The sequence below is a fragment of the Panthera leo genome, chromosome B4 (genome assembly GCF_018350215.1).
Source record: "Panthera leo isolate Ple1 chromosome B4, P.leo_Ple1_pat1.1, whole genome shotgun sequence".
In the NCBI taxonomy this organism is placed as follows: domain Eukaryota; kingdom Metazoa; phylum Chordata; class Mammalia; order Carnivora; family Felidae; genus Panthera; species Panthera leo.
Window position 1 is genome coordinate 82213690 of NC_056685.1, and position 18597 is coordinate 82232286.

An 18597-nucleotide genomic window follows, 5' to 3' on the forward strand; every position below is an offset into this window, starting at 1 on the left:
GGGCAGCAGAGGGGACCGCGACAGGTGCGGGAGCCCCTCCCGGGGTGGAAGTGAGAAGGCGGGCTTCGGGTCTGTTCCCAGGCTGGAAACCACCCCCGCCCCCCCCCCCCCCCCGCCAAATCCCCCGGAGAGGCAGGGCCGGCGCCGGGTCTGGAGGAGGAAGCGGCCGGAGACAGTGCAATTTCACGCGGCCTCTGAGGCTCGGGTTCCTCGGCAGGGTAGATGAATTATGGGGTTTCGACGGATTTCCGGGGAAACTGAGGTGGCCGGAGCGTGAGGCAAACACCTCCCTCCTCAAAAACACACACAGAAAAAAACATTCACGTTCAGAAAGAAAATCCCGCAAGTGACCCAACCGGCTGGGGGAGTCGAGTGATTTGGTTAATGGGCGAGGCCAACTTTCAGGGGGCGGGTTTTGGAGCGCTCTCCCCACCCCCATCACCTTTCCCCTTTGGAGACATTTGGGGGCGTTTGGAATCTCGCCCCCCCCCCCCCTTAGTCCAGCTCCCGAAGAAAAATTAGGGTGAGACCCATGCTCGATGTGCGTGGCCAAGCGGACAAACACTGGGGCGTGGGGCGCGCTAGGGGCGGGCAGCCGGAGGCTCCAGCCAGCTCCACGCCAGCCTCGCGCCGGAGGGGGCGCGGCCGTGACTCACCCCCTCCCCCTGCGCTCCCTCCTTCGCCCTCTCACAGACATACACCCCTCCCCTACTATCCCGCCCCGGACTCTGGCTCCGGCTCCTATTGCAGTTTGCAACCTCCTCTGCCGCCGCTGCTAAGTCGCCGGCGGCTCAGGTGGCTCCGCTTCGATGTCCTAGTCCAGCACCCCCCCACCCCCACCCCGGGCCGGATTCGGCGGGGCTGCCTTCACCCTCTGCTGGAGTCATGAGGGCGAATGGGGCTCTGCAGGTGCTGGGCTTCTTTCTCAGCTTGGCCCGGGGCTCCGAGGTGGGCAACTCGCAGGCAGGTAAGTGGCACGAGGGCACCCGCAGCCTCGGAACCCAGGATCCCGAACCGAGTGCGCCGAATTCTGGAGGGCAGGGGCAGCGGCTGGGGCGGGGCGAGGCTGGGGGTGCCCACCCCGGGTCCGCTGGGACCACCTAGGCGGAGACCTTCAGGCTCGGGTTCTCGGCGTGGTCCCGACGGGGTCGGGATTCCTGAACCACACCCCCCCCCCCCCCCCCCCCCACACACACACTCGCTCAGCAGCGCGTCGCCGACCCTCTAATTCGTCTCTCTCGGTGGGGCTGATGCCGAAACAGATCACACTTCTGAGGGTCCCTGTAGGGAGGGGAGCTGGGACCTCGTTCTGTAAACGTGAGATGATGGGTGATTTAGGTCTTGGAGAAAGGGGTGGGGGGATGTCTCAGTTTGTTCCCCAACCGCGTCCCGGGGTTTCAGCACCTCCAGTTTCGTTGTTTTGCCGACAGGGCGGAGCTACGGAAGGGTTGGAGGGGGTTGTTGTTCTCTACTGTTGGAAAAACAAGACAGGCACCTCCTCTTCCGTGAGTTGGCCTGCCCTGGGAAGGGCTGAGAATAACCAAAGAGCTAAGTACAGGTGACATCAGGTGAGAGGCCACGCAGAGGCCGACCTCCCTCTTTTCCTCAGGATAATAGAGTGGCAGGTCCCCGACTTGACCAACCTCGTTTTGTCAAGACCTAGATCAATTCAACTAATATTTATTGAGCAACTACTATGTATAAGGCTCCGGGCCAGGAGCTGTAGGGTCAAAGAGGTCCAATCTGTATTCCTCTTGTTTGTCTTTTTTCTCCCCAACCTGAGACCCAACAGGGCACCTCTCCTAACTTCTGAGCTTCCTGTCCTGGGAGTCCTTCCTAGACCCAGCTTCTCCCCCACCTACATTCTCTTTATTGTCTGACTCTGTCTCTCTTAGAGTCTAACAAGAATCAGATTGCTCTTCTGTTCCTCCTGTCACTCCCATGCCACTGGAGCCCACCCCTTTGGGGTATCTCTGGGATCGTGGACACCTGAGGGTGCTGGTGTTGCTCACGTTGGAGGAATCCTATTGATCTCTTCCCCTCCCCCAGACCTCAGCTTGGGGTTTGGCACAGCCAGGGCCTCTTCCCCAGAGTGGGAGTGGGAGAAACACCTGTGCTTCCCCCACAGTTGCTGGGCCTAAATTTAGACCCTGGGATCTTGAGATGTGAACACTCCCAGCTGGTGAAGGGCGGGGGTGGGGGGGTCTGGGGATTGGAGTGGGAGGGACTGAATAGAATGACTGTATCACTGTCCCATCCAGACCCTTGGAATATTCATCAGGAACCCAGGAGTCCCACATCCTGGCCACCTTCCCTGAGGGAGACAGGAGGCAGGCATGGTTGGGTCTCTTTACCCTTTATCTGGATCCTGCAGCCTCTGGGCATCCGGCCCTGTCTCAGTCCTTCTATAGCCCCTTTGTCCTGGCTGTGATGGGGGTGGGGGATATTGGAGAGGAGGCCTCTGGTTGAGGAAGGGCTGGAGATTCTTGGTCTGACCCACCCCAGTGCTCTCTACCAAAGGAGTGCCCAAACCCCTCCCTGTGCCCCTGGTCCCTGGGTATTATCCCCTTCCCCCAGCCCTCCTCCCCACTCTGCCTTGTTCCTCCTTAGAGATGTTTTTCATGCTCTCTTCCCGAGGAGGCCCTTTGCTCCCTGTTTGTGTAATATGGACTTTACCCTCAGGGTGGCAGGGAACTGGGACCTCTAACACTGTAGCCTTCCAGACACATAGAGTCTTCACAAACACATAAAGGCAGGTGTGATGGATAGGGCCACCTGAATACTTCCTAATAAAGAAACCCAAGGACAGAACCAGTATGGATTTCTGGGCCAGCAGGGGAGCTGTGTACATGCTTGTGTGTGTCGCAAGTGCACGTACACACACACATCACATACGTACCCCACTTCTCTGTGCAGAAATCTTGACTCCTCCCTTATCTGGGGACAAGGGTTGGCACCTTGACTTGTAAGAGGGGTTGTCCTTCCAGGAAGGGGTTTGGGGTGGGGCTGTTCCCGAAATGACTAACCTTCCTAGTCTCTTTCCTTTCAGCCCAAGGACCCTAGAGTTCCCAGGATCCTCTGGGAGCTCCCAGCCAGTTTACCCCTCTGCTGGGTCTAGCCTACCCCGTTCCCATTGTGGGGAGCGATAGGGAATGGGAGTGCTCAAAAGTCAACTGAGCAGACTAGGGGTGTATCTAGGAGGAGGGGTTGGGACCTCACTAATTTCCCTCCCTCCATTCCCACTCCCGCTTCCTAGGCTGCCTCCTAAACTGCCAGCGCCTCAGGGAAGGGTGGTTGGAACAGGTGGAATCTAACCCCCCCCCCCACCCTCCCCACAGTCTTTCACTGAGCCAAAGGAAGGAGACAGGGGTAGGGCTTAGGGTCCAAGATTTTCCATAGCCCCTATGTCCTCCATATGTACAAGGTCAAATGAACCCCCAAGACTGGCATGCCTCGTGAGGATTGCCATGTTACAAAACTTTTTAATGAATCTTTTGACAATGGAATTGGGTGGAAGGCTTAGAATCGGGGGAAGCCTCTGCTGTTTCTCTCCAGGCTACTGTGTATTTGTCGGAAAGTGTAATGCTGAGGAGCTGGGGTGTGTTGGGACAGGGGAAGGGAGAAGGGAAGCCAGAATTTAGGAAGGGGGAAGGGGGAAGGGGTGCAGGGTAGGCAACCAGCTCCTTATCTTCCAGCTTTAAAGACAAAGCTCACATTGACCCCCTCTCCCCACCAGAGCTCCCCCTTCTAGTGAGGTCACTTGTCTGAGGCCAAGGCTTGAGGGTGGAGGGGGGCGGGTGCTACTGAGGACAGGGTGTCTCGGGACAGGGTGGAGCAGCCCCCTCCTCCTAGATAGAATTGCCTCATTGTGGGCTGGACTGTGGCCCTGGGCACTGCCCCCACCCTCTGCCCCCATCCCACCCTCGGTAGACACAATAGGGGCTGTGTGCTAGCCCCAAAGAGATATTTATTCCAGGACCTAGAGAGAGGCAGGATGAGGGTAGAGAAGTAAGTACCCTGGTTGGAGAGGGGGAAGGGAAAAAAAGTGTAACGAAGTTGTGGTCATTTTCTAACCTCTCTGAGGAGAAAAAAAACCTCCTACATCCTCTTTCATTAACTCCTTAGTACCCAAAGTAGCACCTGAAAGAGGCAAGAGGAGGCCCTGGTGGAAAGGGGAAACCTGTTCACCTTCCTGTTCAGAGAGATAGTGAGGGGATTGTGAGAGAGGAGAGAGTTCAGGCTCTCCGTCCAACATGGGCCTTTGTGTCTGTCTCTGGGGAGGGGGGGTTGGGGGGGTGGGCTTGGAGGCATCTGCCTCTTGATCCTGTTGAATGTTACTGGAGTGGGGCAACCAAAGGGGGGGACCAAAGACCATCTGGGGGGACCGGGCTAAAAACTTGTGTCCAGCTCTCTGCCACTCTCTGCCAGTCTGTCCCGGGACTCTGAATGGGCTGAGCGTGACTGGCGATGCCGAGAACCAGTACCAGACGTTGCACAAGCTCTACGAGAGGTGTGAGGTGGTGATGGGGAACCTTGAGATTGTGCTCACAGGACACAATGCTGATCTCTCCTTCCTGCAGGTTAGAGTGCCTGACTCCCTATCTCAACCTGTTTCCCCCTTAACTCCACCCACAGAAGCCTTCATCCCTTCCTCAGGGCTATCCTCTGCTGGAGTTCAGCATTCCTAAAGCTCCAGAGTTCCTAAGATCCAAACCTGCGTGTTTATGGGGACAACGACTGGCATCTGGGACCTAGGGTCTGCCTCCGTAGCCAAGGATACACGGGAGCTGACAATGAGAAGCGGGCAGGGGTGGCATAGTGTTCTGCAACAGGGGCTAATGTAGAGAGACCCCTGGGACCGATAGGCACTGGAAAGATCAGGAAGGGACTAAGCAAGGACCCTCCCGGCAAGAGGAGCTCTAAGAAAGAGAGGGTAGGAGACTAGAATTCCCCAGTCACTTCTGCTGCCTGTCTTCCTTTGCAGAAGGGACACGCTAGTGTGACACCAGCTCCTCCCCTACTCCAAAGTAGGAATCGGAAAGAATTTGTGGGGTTAGGGATTCCTTAATGCTTTGGGGAGGGAGAGGAGATTGAGGCTTTTTGTCCTGTTGTCCCTCCCACTGACATGGTCTCTGTTCCATCACAGTGGATCCGAGAAGTGACCGGCTATGTCCTCGTGGCCATGAATGAGTTCTCTACACTGCCACTACCCAACCTCCGGGTGGTGCGGGGGACCCAGGTCTACGATGGGAAGTTTGCCATCTTTGTCATGTTGAACTATAACACCAACTCTAGCCATGCTCTGCGCCAGCTCCGCTTTACTCAGCTCACCGGTCAGTTCCTGATGATTCCTTCTAGTCTTGCCCCTCAACCAACCTGCAGACAGGTGCCTCCTCGATGGTAACCCGAGACTGCTCACTAAGTGCCCCTTTCATGGGGCCCACCATGTTGAACATTGTAGTCTAGAGGTCCACTACTCCTTAAACCATATAGGGCCCTGATAGGGAGCAAAGGCGTCTGCGGCCCAGGGGGAAGGTCCTTATGTCCCATGGGTCTGGAGTTGGAGCTGGATCTGTTACCCACTCCTCTATCTTTACTTTTATTTTTATTAAACAAATTTTTTTAATGTTTATTCACTTTTGAGAGAAAGAGAGAGAGAGTGAGAGAGAAAGACAGAGGCATGAGCAGGAGAGGGGCAGAGAGAGGGAGACACAGAATCTGAAGCAGGCTCCAGGCTCTGAGCTGTCAGTGCAGAGCCCGACACGGGGCTTGAACTCATGGACTGCGAGATCATGACCTGAGCTGAAGTTGGATGCTTAACCTTAACCGACTGAGCCACCCAAGGGGTCCCCCGCCCCCACTCCTCTATCTTTACCCCCTCATAATTCCCCACAGGCTGGGGAAACATGAGAGTTAGATGCCGCATGGCTACCTTCTACTTCTCCCTGTCCCTGTCAGTTGGAAAACACACAGGTAGGGCGGGGGAAGGAGGTGGCTGAGTCAGGGATCTTCTCTCTTGCTTTCCCTTCCCCTCCCCCACTGGCTAAACCGGATTTGGACAGGTGTCTGAGGAGGCAGAAGTTTTCTTTTGGCCTGGCTCCTCCTCTACATTACAAGGCAAGCCTTTTCTGCAGTTCGGATTTAATTAGACATATTCATCTGTCCCTTCTCCCCTCTTTCTGAGTCTTGGGTGGCCTTTTGGGTTGGTGGGGTGTGTAGGGAAGAGGAGGTCTGCTGCAGCCCTTAAGCCTGTCACTTCTCTTCCCTATCTCAGAGATTCTGTCAGGGGGTGTTTATATTGAGAAGAATGATAAACTTTGTCACATGGACACAATCGACTGGAGGGACATCGTGAGGGACCGAGATGCCGAGATAGTGGTGAAGGACAATGGCAAGAGCTGTGAGTGAACATGATCAAGACTGCTCCCCTGCCCCCACCAAACCAGAGTGACCCCTTTCCCATCATCATTATATCCTTAATTCGAACCCACCTCTCCACTGAAAAAAACACCTCAGGCTCCAGACCCAAGGAGCCTGCGAGGAGGGAGGAGGTCAGTCTCCTAGAATCCAAACCCTAGAAGCAATATGTGAAGAAAAGGAGCAGAAGATCTGTTACTAAGTGAGGAAGCCAGATCTTTGGGCTCCATATCCACATCTTTTTCCATTATAACATTTTCCATTCTCCCTGGAACCTACCCTTGATCAAGATCTGCTGTCCCTGTCCACTCACACATACTCCTGCTGGGTTCAGTTTGCCAAGGAGGAAACAAGTTCCTGGGTTTGGACTGGGGCTGAGCTTGGCAATTGCGCCAGACTCACCCCTTCAGCTGCCCTGTGGGTGGTATGGAGGTGTGGCTCCACCCGTTGTTGACAGGTTCACTTGAGCCCAGCCTTGCTCTGGAAGGGCAAGGAGGGACACTGCCCTGGCTCTTTGCTTCCTGGGACTGGGGTGTCTGTGTGCTGACATCATACCCTGTTGATTCAAGCAAGGCTTTCTTAGCCCTGACAGCCCTTTGTGTTGCTTTCCTTCCCAACCAGGTCCCCCCTGTCATGAGGCCTGCAAGGGGCGCTGCTGGGGTCCTAGACTGGAAGACTGCCAGACATGTGGGTTTTCTCCCTTCTAAAAACTTCAAGTTCATGCACTTTCATATCCCTGCCCACCCCAATCTATGTTAACACTGGGAGTAGGGACAAGCCTAGAGGGCAAGAGAGTGAGCAGTGGTCTCAGAATACAGTCTTTTTTTTTTTAATATTTATTTATTTTTCAGAGAGACAGAGAGACAGAGTGTGAGTGGGGGAGGGGCAGAGAGAGAGGGAGACACAGAATCTGAAGCAGGCTCCAGGCTCTGAGCTGTCCGCACAGAGCCTGACATGGGGCTTGAACTCATGAACCGTGAGATAATGACCTGAGCCAAAGTCAGTCACTTAACCGACTGAGCCACCCAGGTGCCCCTCAGAATACAGTCTTAAGAGCCCTGACAGCCATGCTTTCTCTCTTTCTATAGTGACCAAGACTATCTGTGCCCCTCAGTGTAATGGTCACTGCTTTGGGCCCAACCCCAACCAGTGCTGCCATGATGAGTGTGCAGGGGGCTGCTCAGGCCCTCAGGATACAGACTGCTTTGTATGTACCACCATTTGCCTGCGTTCTGAAATGGGGATGTGGGCTTTGGGAGGAGGTAGGGGTACGTACATAACGTGAGTTTTATGAATCTCCTGTGTTCCTAGGCCTGTCGACTCTTCAATGACAGTGGGGCGTGTGTACGCCAGTGTCCACAGCCTCTTGTTTACAACAAGCTAACTTTCCAGCTGGAACCCAATCCCCACACCAAGTATCAGTATGGTGGAGTTTGTGTAGCCAGCTGTCCCCGTAAGTGTCTAAGGAGAGGAACAATGGTCGTGGAAACTAGATTTTAGACAACATTTGAGGAGGTAAAAGGGATCAAGTTGGGTGGTAAATAGAGGATGTGGGTTGTGATCATCTGACAACCTCCAGTGAATGATCCCTATGCCCTAGTCCCCCATCTGCTTCCCCATGATTTCTAGTAATTGCTCCTAGTTCTGAAACAAAGAGCAAAGGGCCTTTCTAATCCATAGGACAGTGCTTCAGGAGCCTTCGGTGGTAAGTCGGGGCAGATCCAGCAAAGAGCAGGAGGGAGCAAGATTCAGTTGGTGGTTGGCAGTGTTCCTCCCTTGTCACTAATGGTGCCTTCGTCTTTCCTAGATAACTTTGTGGTAGATCAAACTTCTTGTGTCCGGGCCTGTCCTCCTGACAAGATGGAAGTAGATAAAAATGGACTCAAGATGTGTGAACCTTGTGGGGGGCTGTGCCCTAAAGGTGAGTAGGAGATGGCGAGGAGTTGGCCAAAAGACCTCCTTTCCCCAGAGACCAATCAGGCCCCGCCCACTGAGCCTCTGTTGTGTTTGCAGCCTGTGAGGGGACGGGCTCCGGGAGCCGCTTCCAGACTGTGGACTCTAGCAACATTGATGGGTTTGTGAACTGCACCAAGATCCTGGGCAACCTGGACTTTCTTATCACTGGCCTCAATGGGTTAGAGACTCTGCTTTCCTTTTCTAATCCCTCACCCCATCCAGCCCCTCACAGTTCACTACATTTGGTTCAGCACTCCATATATGCAGCTGATTAAGAATATAAGTCATAAAATTTTAAAAGTCACACAGTACCTGACCATGCGTAATTCCGTCTCCCACCCAGGGCTTGAATCCCCTCAGAGACATCCCTAAGCAATCTGATACCATTTAGCTGAGTGGCAAGAGACAAGGACATGGTGTCCTCTTTTTTTTTTTTTTTTTTTTTTAAGATTTTAGTTTTAAGTAATCTCTACAACCAACGTGGGGCTCGAACTCACAACCCTAAGATCAAGAGTCTCATGTTCCACCGACTGAGGCAGCCAGGTGCCCCTGCCTGAATCAGTTTTTTTTTTTATGTTTCTTTCTTTATTTTTGAGAGAGAGAGAGGGAGACAAAGAATGCCAAACAGACTCTGCACCCTCAGCGTGAAACTTGACGCTGGGCCCAAACCCATGAACTCGAGATCATGACCTGAGCTAAAATCAAGAGTCTTACACTTAACCAACTGAGCCACCCAGGAACCCCCTAAATCAGTTATTTAACGAGAGTTGCCGCATGATGGTTTTCTAATTCCATTAGTCCTTTTACATTTATTTGTTGGCATTTCAGTGTTAGGAAGAGTCTCCCCTTCCCATTTATTTGTTTATTCAATAATACCTATTTCATTCAATTTTTTATAATCTTTTACAGTCATTATTTTGGTGTTCAGTTATCTCTGAACTGGCCAATGGGGGCACTTCCATACCGTTTGGCATAAGATGCTGTAAACTCATGTTATATTTTTCCTGCCCTAGCCCTTTCTCCAAGGAGCCCTGTTCCTTTTCAGTGGAGGATGGTGTTTAGAAACTAAGTTCTGAGCCTAGGCATGCTTGTTGTTACTGGGTTCTACCTCTACCTTGTCAACTGGTTTTTACTATTCTTTCCAGCGACCCCTGGCACAAGATCCCTGCCCTGGACCCTGAGAAGCTCAATGTCTTCCGGACAGTACGGGAGATCACAGGTGAGTGATCTTGTCTGAGAGGAATAGGTAAACCACTGGCACAAATTGCTACGTAACCACTTATAAAATCATGTCCCCAAGCAACAGGGGAAGGACCAATAGAACCTGAGAAAGCAAGCGGCAAAGATTTCCCTGCTCACATACTTCTCTCTGGCCCCCCAGGTTACCTGAACATCCAATCCTGGCCTCCCCACATGCACAACTTCAGTGTCTTTTCCAACCTGACAACCATTGGGGGCAGGAGCCTCTACAAGTGAGTAGTAAAGAGTGTGGAGGTAATAGCATCTCCAGGCAATGAACCCTGTTTCATAGGCATCCTTGCGTGAAGTATAAGGTGTTGTGTCATACAGCAGTCCCAAAGGATCTGCCAGTCTGAAGAAGAAAAGGCAAAAGGAAGGGGTGTCCGTCTCAGTGATCTGACTGGCCCAGAGCAAATTTGTTGAATGAACATGAATCCACTGCATGGTCATTTTTCCCCCTTCTCATCCTGTCTCCTTGTTCTCAGCCGGGGCTTCTCTTTGTTGATCATGAAGAACTTGAATATAACATCGTTGGGCCTCCGATCTTTGAAAGAAATCAGTGCCGGGCGTATCTACATAAGCGCCAATAGGCAGCTGTGCTACCACCATTCTCTGAACTGGACCCGGCTGCTGCGGGGGCCTCCGGAAGAGAGACTAGACATCAAACATAACCGGCCCCGCAGAGACTGCGGTAGGGACACAACCCCCAGGGTGGTGGGAAGAGGAGGTGAGGGAGGAGAGAGTACAGTGTAAGGACTGTCCGCCCCGGAAGTAGAAGGGATGGGGGTGGAACCAAGGAGAGGGGTATGTCGAGCTGGAGGCGATTATGAGGAAGAGTTCCAAAGAGGGCATGTTAGAGCTCTGACTCCTCCTAACTCACCCTTTCCTTTCCAGTGGCAGAGGGCAAAGTATGTGATCCCCTGTGCTCCTCTGGGGGATGCTGGGGCCCAGGTCCTGGTCAGTGCCTATCCTGTCGAAACTACAGCCGAGGCGGTGTCTGTGTGACCCACTGCAACTTTCTGAATGGGTAATAGTGAGGGGCGAGAGAGTCAAGAAGGGATGGGGGGGGCGGTTGGGACCCCGGGATGGAGCTGTTCAGGTGGCACCTGAAAGCCGTTAGATGACTCTGCATATGCTTTGGTGGGAATGAAGAAGGGGACCCTGTGGTTGGGGGGTCAGGAAGTAAAGGTCAGGACTTAGAAGTGACCCCCTCCTTTAACCCTCCATTGCAGGGAGCCTCGTGAGTTTTCCCATGAGGCTGAATGCTTCTCCTGTCACCCGGAGTGCCAACCCATGGAGGGTAGTGCCACATGCAATGGCTCGGTACGGTAGCAACACCAGGATCTCTAAGGGAGAGAGGGCAAGGACAACACTTGAAGGTCCTGGGAATGATATGGCCAAATCCCAAGGCCAACACAGGGAGGCCAGATAACACTAGGGTCTATGGGTGAAGCCTCTTGAATGGCTGGGTTGGTCCTTGCTGGGAGGTATGAAATTGACATTGGCATCCCATCCTTCCCGCCCTTCTCTCTTCCACCCAGGGCTCTGATGCATGTGCTCAGTGTGCCCATTTTCGAGATGGGCCTCACTGTGTGAGCAGCTGCCCCTATGGAGTCCTTGGTGCCAAGGGCCCCATCTACAAGTACCCAGATTCTCAGAATGAATGTCGGCCCTGCCATGAGAACTGCACCCAGGGGTCAGTGATGGGCTGATGTGGGGGGAAGGGGAGAACATAAAACTAGGGGGAAAGTAGAGGGTAAAGGGAGCCGAAAGAAGAAAGGAACTATGACTTAAGAATCACTCTCAGCTGCATAATGAAGGATTGGAGAAAGGGAATCTCAGTAACAGCATACAATTATACCACAGTTTTGAGAACCTGGAATAACCCCAGCTCAGGGGAGTTTCATTCAAGAGAGGGACTCAGGAAGGGTTGGTAAGCTAGAGATGGGGGCCATGTCTTGGGATATGATTTGGGCTCCAGGATGGGACACTATGGTAGGATCTGAAACAGTGTTGTATGTTGAGGCTGTCAGAATTGAGCTTCCTATGGGAGTCTCCCAAGCTCCCATTTAAGGAGGTGACTTTGTTCTCCAGGTGTAAGGGACCAGAGCTACAAGACTGTTTAGGCCAAACACCAGCACTGATCAGGTATGATGGGCTTGGAGATTAGGAAGCTGGGGATATTTGGGAGAGAAGCTAGGGAGGCGGCAGTTACCTGCTGGGAAGAGATGACTCTATTCATTTTGACCTTCTGTATACACCACTATCACTGGACTCAGAGACGCAAGAATCCAGGCTTCTGGCCTTCCCTTCCGAAAATTAGCTTGTAGTAGCCTCAGGAGGTCCAGATTTAGGCTAACCCTTTCAGTGCTCAAGGACATGTGTATGTGTGAATGTTAATTTCTTGTCCCAGATCTGTACCATAAATGACATTTGTTTTTTTGTTTTGTTTTATTTTGGTTATTGTTGTTTTAAAGGATGTTTATTTATTTATTTATTTATTTATTTATTTATTTATTTAGAGAAAGGGAGAGAGAGAGTGCAAGCAGGGGTAGGGCAGAGAGAGAGAGAGAGAGAGAGAGAGAGAGAGAGAGAGAGAGAATCCAAGCAGGCTCCACACTATCAGTGTGGAGCCTGACACGGGGCTTGAATTCCCTAACTGTGAGATCATGACCTGAGCCAGAATCAAGAGTCTGACATTTAATTGATTGAACCACCCAGGCACCCCGGCATAGGTGATATTTGTAAGGGAGGTGTAGGCCTAGGATAATGCTGGGCTTCTCTATCCCACAGCAAAACCCATCTGGCAATGGGTTTAACAGTGGTAGTAGGATTGGCAGTGGTTTTCCTGATCCTGGGAGGCACTTTTCTCTATTTGCGTGGGCGCCGGATTCAGAATAAGAGGGCTATGAGGCGCTACTTGGAACGGGGTGAGGTAAGTGCCTAGCCTAATCTTGAAAGGTACCCCATACCATCACTCTTTAAGAGCCTCCTTTCCCAGAGATTTGATCCTTTTCTTCAAGGAGGTAGTATGGCCCATTAAAAAGAACTCTGGCCAGAGAAATGGGAGACATGCATCCTAGTCCTGATTTTGCCATTAATTTGCCACATGATTTTGAAGTTACTTTCCTTCTCTGTGCCTCATTTTATGCACATGTACACGAGAAATAACATTCATCCTTACAGAATGGCTGTAAGGGTGAAAGGGGCTGATGTATGTGGAAATGCTTTGGAAAGCATAGGGAACTGTAAAGAAGTATTCAAGGTGACAGCATTAGCAACTCTTCCCCCTTCCCTCCATCAAAGGGGAAACCCAACCCTCTTAATTGCTGGTCTCATGAACACAAAAAACTTCCTCAGTCCTTAGGGTCTGTTACTCCCCAATAAGCTTGCAACGCTTCTTAAGACTAAAGACAATTCCTCTTCTTGCTCCCACCCCTTTGGGCTTTGTGGCTCTGAGCATCCACCTATAGGGAGAGAGTTGGGAGTGGGGCATGGCAATGGGCTTGAGTATTTTCTTCCCTTCTGCTCCTCAGAGCATAGAACCTCTGGATCCCAGTGAGAAGGCTAACAAAGTCTTGGCCAGAATCTTCAAAGAAACAGAGCTGAGGAAGCTTAAAGTGCTTGGCTCGGGCGTCTTTGGAACTGTGCACAAAGTGAGTGGCCTGCAGAAAGTCTGTGGAGGAGGAGGGGAAAGATCTAGGGTGAAGGAGAGAAAGATTGAGGGAAAGGGCTAGCCTGGGGAGAATGACCTTTGGCTGACTCCTGTCCAAAACTTCTTAGGGAGTGTGGATTCCTGAGGGTGAATCAATCAAGATTCCAGTCTGCATTAAAGTCATTGAGGATAAGAGTGGACGGCAAAGTTTTCAAGATGTGACAGACGTAAGTGAGGGAAGGGTGTTCTGTATGCCACTGGAAAAGAGGTCAATATTAGATACGCTTATGTAAAGGCATGGTCCTGTGTCAGTAAGTACTGTTAACCATACTGATGTCCTTGAATGTTGGGATAGCCCTGATCTGGGTGTACGTATGTAGACCTGTTTGATCCCTGGATAACCCCTCTTGTGTCTCTTAGCACATGCTGGCCATTGGTAGCCTAGACCATGCCCACATTGTACGGCTGCTGGGACTGTGCCCAGGGTCATCTCTGCAGCTTGTCACTCAGTACTTGCCTCTGGGCTCCCTGCTGGATCACGTGAGACAACACCGTGGAGCACTGGGGCCCCAGCTGCTGCTCAACTGGGGAGTACAGATTGCCAAGGTGAGAGGAACCTGGAGGAGTCCTATGACTGAACTGCCTGACTGATGGCTGGCAGGGAGTTGAAATTCGGAGAGGTGCCTTTAGGGTTTGGGATGATTCTGGATCTCAAGGAGCAACTCCCCCAACCTTGAGAATACTTCCTTCCTCTGTAGGGTATGTACTACCTTGAGGAGCATGGTATGGTGCATAGGAACTTGGCTGCCCGAAATGTGCTACTGAAGTCACCCAGTCAGGTTCAGGTGGCAGATTTTGGGGTGGCGGACCTGCTGCCCCCTGACGATAAGCAGCTACTACACAGTGAGGCCAAGGTGAGGTGACACAAAGGGCTGGGTAAGGAGGTGGGGGTGGAGTGAAGCATGGGGACAGGAAGCAGTCAGTGGTCTCCTTCAGAGGCAAAGAAATGCTTCATGGTAAGTTCAAGGAGAGGAACTTGGAGATGCCAGAAGTACGAGTTCAGAAAGCAACAGAGAAAAGAGTGATAGAGAACTTGGGGTTTAGAAGTGCTAAGAAAATTTTTAGAAATCAACTTTTGCCTTCAATTCCCCAGACTCCAATTAAGTGGATGGCCCTCGAGAGTATCCATTTTGGGAAATACACACACCAGAGTGACGTCTGGAGCTATGGTCAGTCCATCTGGATACCCTCCATATCATCACTGGCCCAAATCCCATAGTTGCCTTTTGAGAGACCCCTTAGAATTTCTAGGCCCTTCGGATCCTTGTGTTAGATTAAATTCTGCCTCCCCTTAGTCTTCATGCCATGTCTACTATTTTGCCATCAACTAGTCATGTCTTCCTATACCAGGAGTGACAGTTTGGGAGCTGATGACCTTTGGGGCAGAGCCCTATGCTGGGCTACGACTGGCTGAAGTACCTGACCTGCTAGAGAAGGGGGAGCGATTGGCGCAGCCTCAGATCTGTACCATTGATGTGTACATGGTCATGGTCAAGTGTGAGTTACCTGCTGATCCTAGCCTTTTTTTTTTTTTTTACATGTTTATTTCTTTATTTTGAGAAAGAGTGGGAGTACGAGCAGGGGAGGGGCAGAGAGAGAGGGAAAGAGAGAATCCCAAGCAGGCTCTGTGCTGGCAGCATAGAGCCCGACTCAGGGCTCAGTCTCATGAACCGTGAGACCATGACCTGAGCCAAAATCAAAAGTTGGATGTTCAACCTCCTGAGCCATCCACGCACCCCTGATCCCCCAGCCATTTTCTAACTGACTTCCCTCCCTACTCCACTTCCCTCTTATGGCTCTACTTCTACATCTTACCCCTAGGTTGGATGATTGATGAGAATATTCGCCCAACCTTTAAAGAACTAGCCAATGAGTTTACCAGGATGGCCCGAGACCCACCACGGTATCTGGTCATAAAGGTGAGAAGGAACTAGTTGTTGTCAAGGAGATCTAGAGGAAAGCAGACTTGGCAGGGCAGGAACGAGGATCCACCTTAACAATCACCTGTCCCTACAGAGAGAAAGTGGGCCTGGAATACCCCCTGGGGCAGAACCCCCTGCTCTGACAAACAAGGAACTGGAGGAAGTGGAGCTGGAGCCAGAACTTGAGCTGGACCTGGACTTGGAATCAGAGGAGGATGGCCTGGCAGCCACACTAGGCTCTGCTCTCAGCCTGCCAGTTGGAACACTTAATCGGCCCCGTGGGGTAAGGAACTTCCCAGCGCTTCAAGACTTTCTGCACCCTGAGCCCTCTACGTACCTGCACCCTCATGAACCCCACTGATACCTAGATTAACTACTCAAAGGCCCCCATGGTGAGTAGATTTCTCCCTTAATCAAACCTCTTCTTCACTTTTTTTCATCCTAGAGCCAGAGCCTTTTAAGCCCATCATCTGGCTATATGCCTATGAACCAGGGTAATCTTGGGGAGGCCTGCCAGGTAAGGTCTGTCTCTTTGAGGGGCTACTGCGAGGCTAGGTGGCAGTGTCTTAGGACCCATAGGGGCAGTGTGGGACACTTTAGAAACATTTTAGGGTTTTTTGTTTTGTTTTTTGTGGGTTTTTTTAAATATTTATTTTTGAGAGAGAGACAGGGTGCGAGCAGGGGAGGGGGAATGGGAGAGAGGGAGACACAGAATTTGAAGCAGGCTCCAGGCTCCAAGGTGTCTGCACAGAGCCCAATGCAGGGCTCAAACCTATGAACTGTGGGATCATGACCTGAGCTGAAGTGGGATGCTTAACTGACTGGGCCACCTAGGCACCCCAAAACCTTTGAGGTTCAATCAGTGTCCTACAAAAAAAGAAGGCTATGAACAACCCAGTCTCCTAAACAAATATCTCTTTCCTTGTCTCTGTGTAAATCTCTGTTTTACTTTCCTCCTTAGGAGTCTGCAGTCTGTGGGGGTGGTGAGCGGTGTCCCCGTCCAGTCTCCTTGCACCCACTGCCACGGGGACGCCTGGCATCAGAGTCTTCAGAAGGCCATGTGACAGGCTCTGAGGCTGAGCTCCAGGAGAAGGTGTCAATGTGTAGGAGCCGGAGCCGGAGCCCACGGCCACGTGGAGACAGTGCCTACCATTCCCAGCGCCACAGCCTGCTCACTCCTGTCACCCCACTCTCCCCACCAGGATTAGAGGAAGAGGATGTCAATGGATATGTCATGCCAGATGCACACCTCAAAGGTGCCTGACTCTTCCTAGGGTTTTCCTCAGATCTTTCTCTAATCTTTTCCCCAGGCTTATCCTAATCCTTTTATCTTCTCTGATCTTTTTTAACTTTATTTTTGAGAGAGAGCGAGGGAGAGAGAGCACTGCTCTTGCAAGCAGGGGAGGGGCAGAGAGAGAGAGAGACAGACAGTCCCAGACAGGCTCCACACTGTCAGCAGAGCCCGATGTGGGGCTGGATCCCATGAACCTGGAGATCATGACCTGAGCCGAAATCAAGAGTTGGATGCTTAACTCACTGAGCCACCCAGGCGCCCCTTGTCTTCTCTGATCCTATCCCTCCCTTTTCATTTTTTCCTAACTTTCCCCCACTTCCCACTGCCTACTACCATGTTCTCCACATACCTAGCCTCTTTTCTCGATCTCCAGGTACTCCCTCCTCCCGGGAGGGCACCCTTTCTTCAGTGGGCCTCAGTTCTGTCCTGGGTACTGAAGAAGAAGATGAAGATGAGGAATATGAATACATGAACCGGAGAAGAAGGCACAGTCCGCCTCGTCCCCCTAGGCCTAGCTCTCTTGAGGAGCTGGGTTATGAGTACATGGATGTGGGATCAGACCTCAGCGCTTCCCTGGGCAGCACACAGAGTTGCCCACTCAACCCTGTGCCAATCATGGCCACTGCTGGCACAACCCCGGATGAGGACTATGAATATATGAATCGGCGACATGGTGGGGGAGCTCCTGGGGGAGATTATGCAGCTATGGGGGCCTGCCCAGCAGCTGAACAAGGGTATGAAGAGATGAGAGCTTTCCAGGGGCCTGGACACCATGCCCCCCATGTCCACTGTGCCCGCCTCAAAACTCTACGTAGTTTAGAAGCCACTGACTCTGCTTTTGATAACCCTGATTACTGGCACAGCAGGCTTTTCCCCAAGGCTAATGCTCAGAGAACATAACCCCTGCTTCCTAAAGTACTCAGGGAGCATTTCATGGCAGCTAGTGCCTCTAGAGGGTACTCGTCTTCTCCCTAGTCCCTCCCTCACAGGTCTCAGCCCCATTTCCCCAGTCCCAGACAATTCCATTCAACCCTTGGAGGCTTTTAAACACTTTGACACAAAATTCTTGTGGTATGTAGCCAGCTGTGCACTTTTCTTCTCTTTCCCATTCCTGGGAAAGGAGGTTTTCCCTATTTTGTGTGCTTTCCTAATCCCATTCCTCAGCTTCCTCAGGGGGACTCCCTGGAGATATGAAGGATTACTCCCATGTCCCTTTTTTTCAGACTCTGACTTGTTGAGATTAGGCTTTAAAGTGTGCTTGTGTTTCCCATCAGACTCCTCAGGAAGAGGAAACAGGGGTACCCGGGCAGGGGAAAGTATAATTTATGACTCAGTCCCCTGGAAAGAATGGAAAGCTTCAAATCTTGAGTGAAGAAAGAGATTGGGCATAGATATTACTATTAATTGAGCATTTACAATGCCAGCCATCATCCTAAAGTTTACCTACATTATCTCACCTGATCCTTACAACAGTTCTGTGAGCTAGGGATTATCCCATTTCACAAAAAAAAGGAAACTGAGCCTTAAAGAGATTAAGTAAGTGGCAGGTTCAGGATTCGGAATCGTCCAATGCAGGTTTTCTTACTGTAAGATATCAAGGAAAACTGATATAAGTCAGAGTCCTTGTAAGGGGCGTTGTCTTATTTTTGCACTGAATCAAGCCCAACAACCACAGCCTCCTCCTACACCCAGGCTTCTCATCTCAGGAAGCGGGAGTAATGGGGTGGTCAGAAGGAAAAATAACTGGACATTTTTGTGTAAACCATAACCTACATGTGCTGTAAATGATCACTTCTCACCCAAGGGACAGATCATAACGGTCCCAAGAGCCACTTTTAGGGTCTATTCTCATCCAGTAGTGGGAAGTTTCCAGTTGGAATAGAAAGAGGACCCAGCTTCAGGCCTCTGTCCCCTTGGATGGGAAACGGGGTATCTTTTGTATCCGTGAAGTTTTTTGTTTTGTTTTTATACATGCTTGAATAAAAATACCAAAGTTTTTCAGCTTCCCGACTGTCAAATGAAGAAGACATTTAGTGTGTGGGATAGATCATCCC

The 18597-nt window shown here is 51.5% G+C and overlaps 1 protein-coding gene across 1 annotated transcript; it reads left to right on the forward strand.

The window, feature by feature from the left end:
- The first annotated feature begins 721 nt into the window (after positions 1-721).
- Positions 722-18540, forward strand: ERBB3 (erb-b2 receptor tyrosine kinase 3). The gene is made up of 28 exons (XM_042946839.1): positions 722-967; positions 4429-4580; positions 5147-5333; positions 6275-6400; positions 7039-7104; positions 7506-7624; positions 7729-7870; positions 8225-8338; positions 8431-8551; positions 9519-9592; positions 9755-9845; positions 10098-10303; positions 10507-10639; positions 10845-10935; positions 11154-11308; positions 11707-11760; positions 12406-12547; positions 13149-13268; positions 13396-13494; positions 13688-13873; positions 14026-14181; positions 14421-14496; positions 14678-14824; positions 15149-15246; positions 15344-15532; positions 15695-15766; positions 16211-16505; positions 16917-18540. Exons 1-28 carry the CDS (start codon positions 886-888, stop codon positions 17441-17443), a joined length of 4020 nt encoding a protein of 1339 aa, XP_042802773.1. The 5' UTR covers positions 722-885; the 3' UTR covers positions 17444-18540.
- The last annotated feature ends 57 nt before the right edge of the window (positions 18541-18597 follow it).

Bases quoted from the DNA above. Each gene is read 5' to 3' on its own strand.
- ERBB3 (XM_042946839.1), top strand. From the start codon at position 886: ATGAGGGCGAATGGGGCTCTGCAGGTGCTGGGCTTCTTTCTCAGCTTG. The intron at 8,339-8,430 runs GTGAGTAGGAGA...TTGTGTTTGCAG, and splicing joins TGGGGGGCTGTGCCCTAAAG to CCTGTGAGGGGACGGGCTCC. The intron at 15,247-15,343 runs GTGAGAAGGAAC...CTGTCCCTACAG, and splicing joins CACGGTATCTGGTCATAAAG to AGAGAAAGTGGGCCTGGAAT.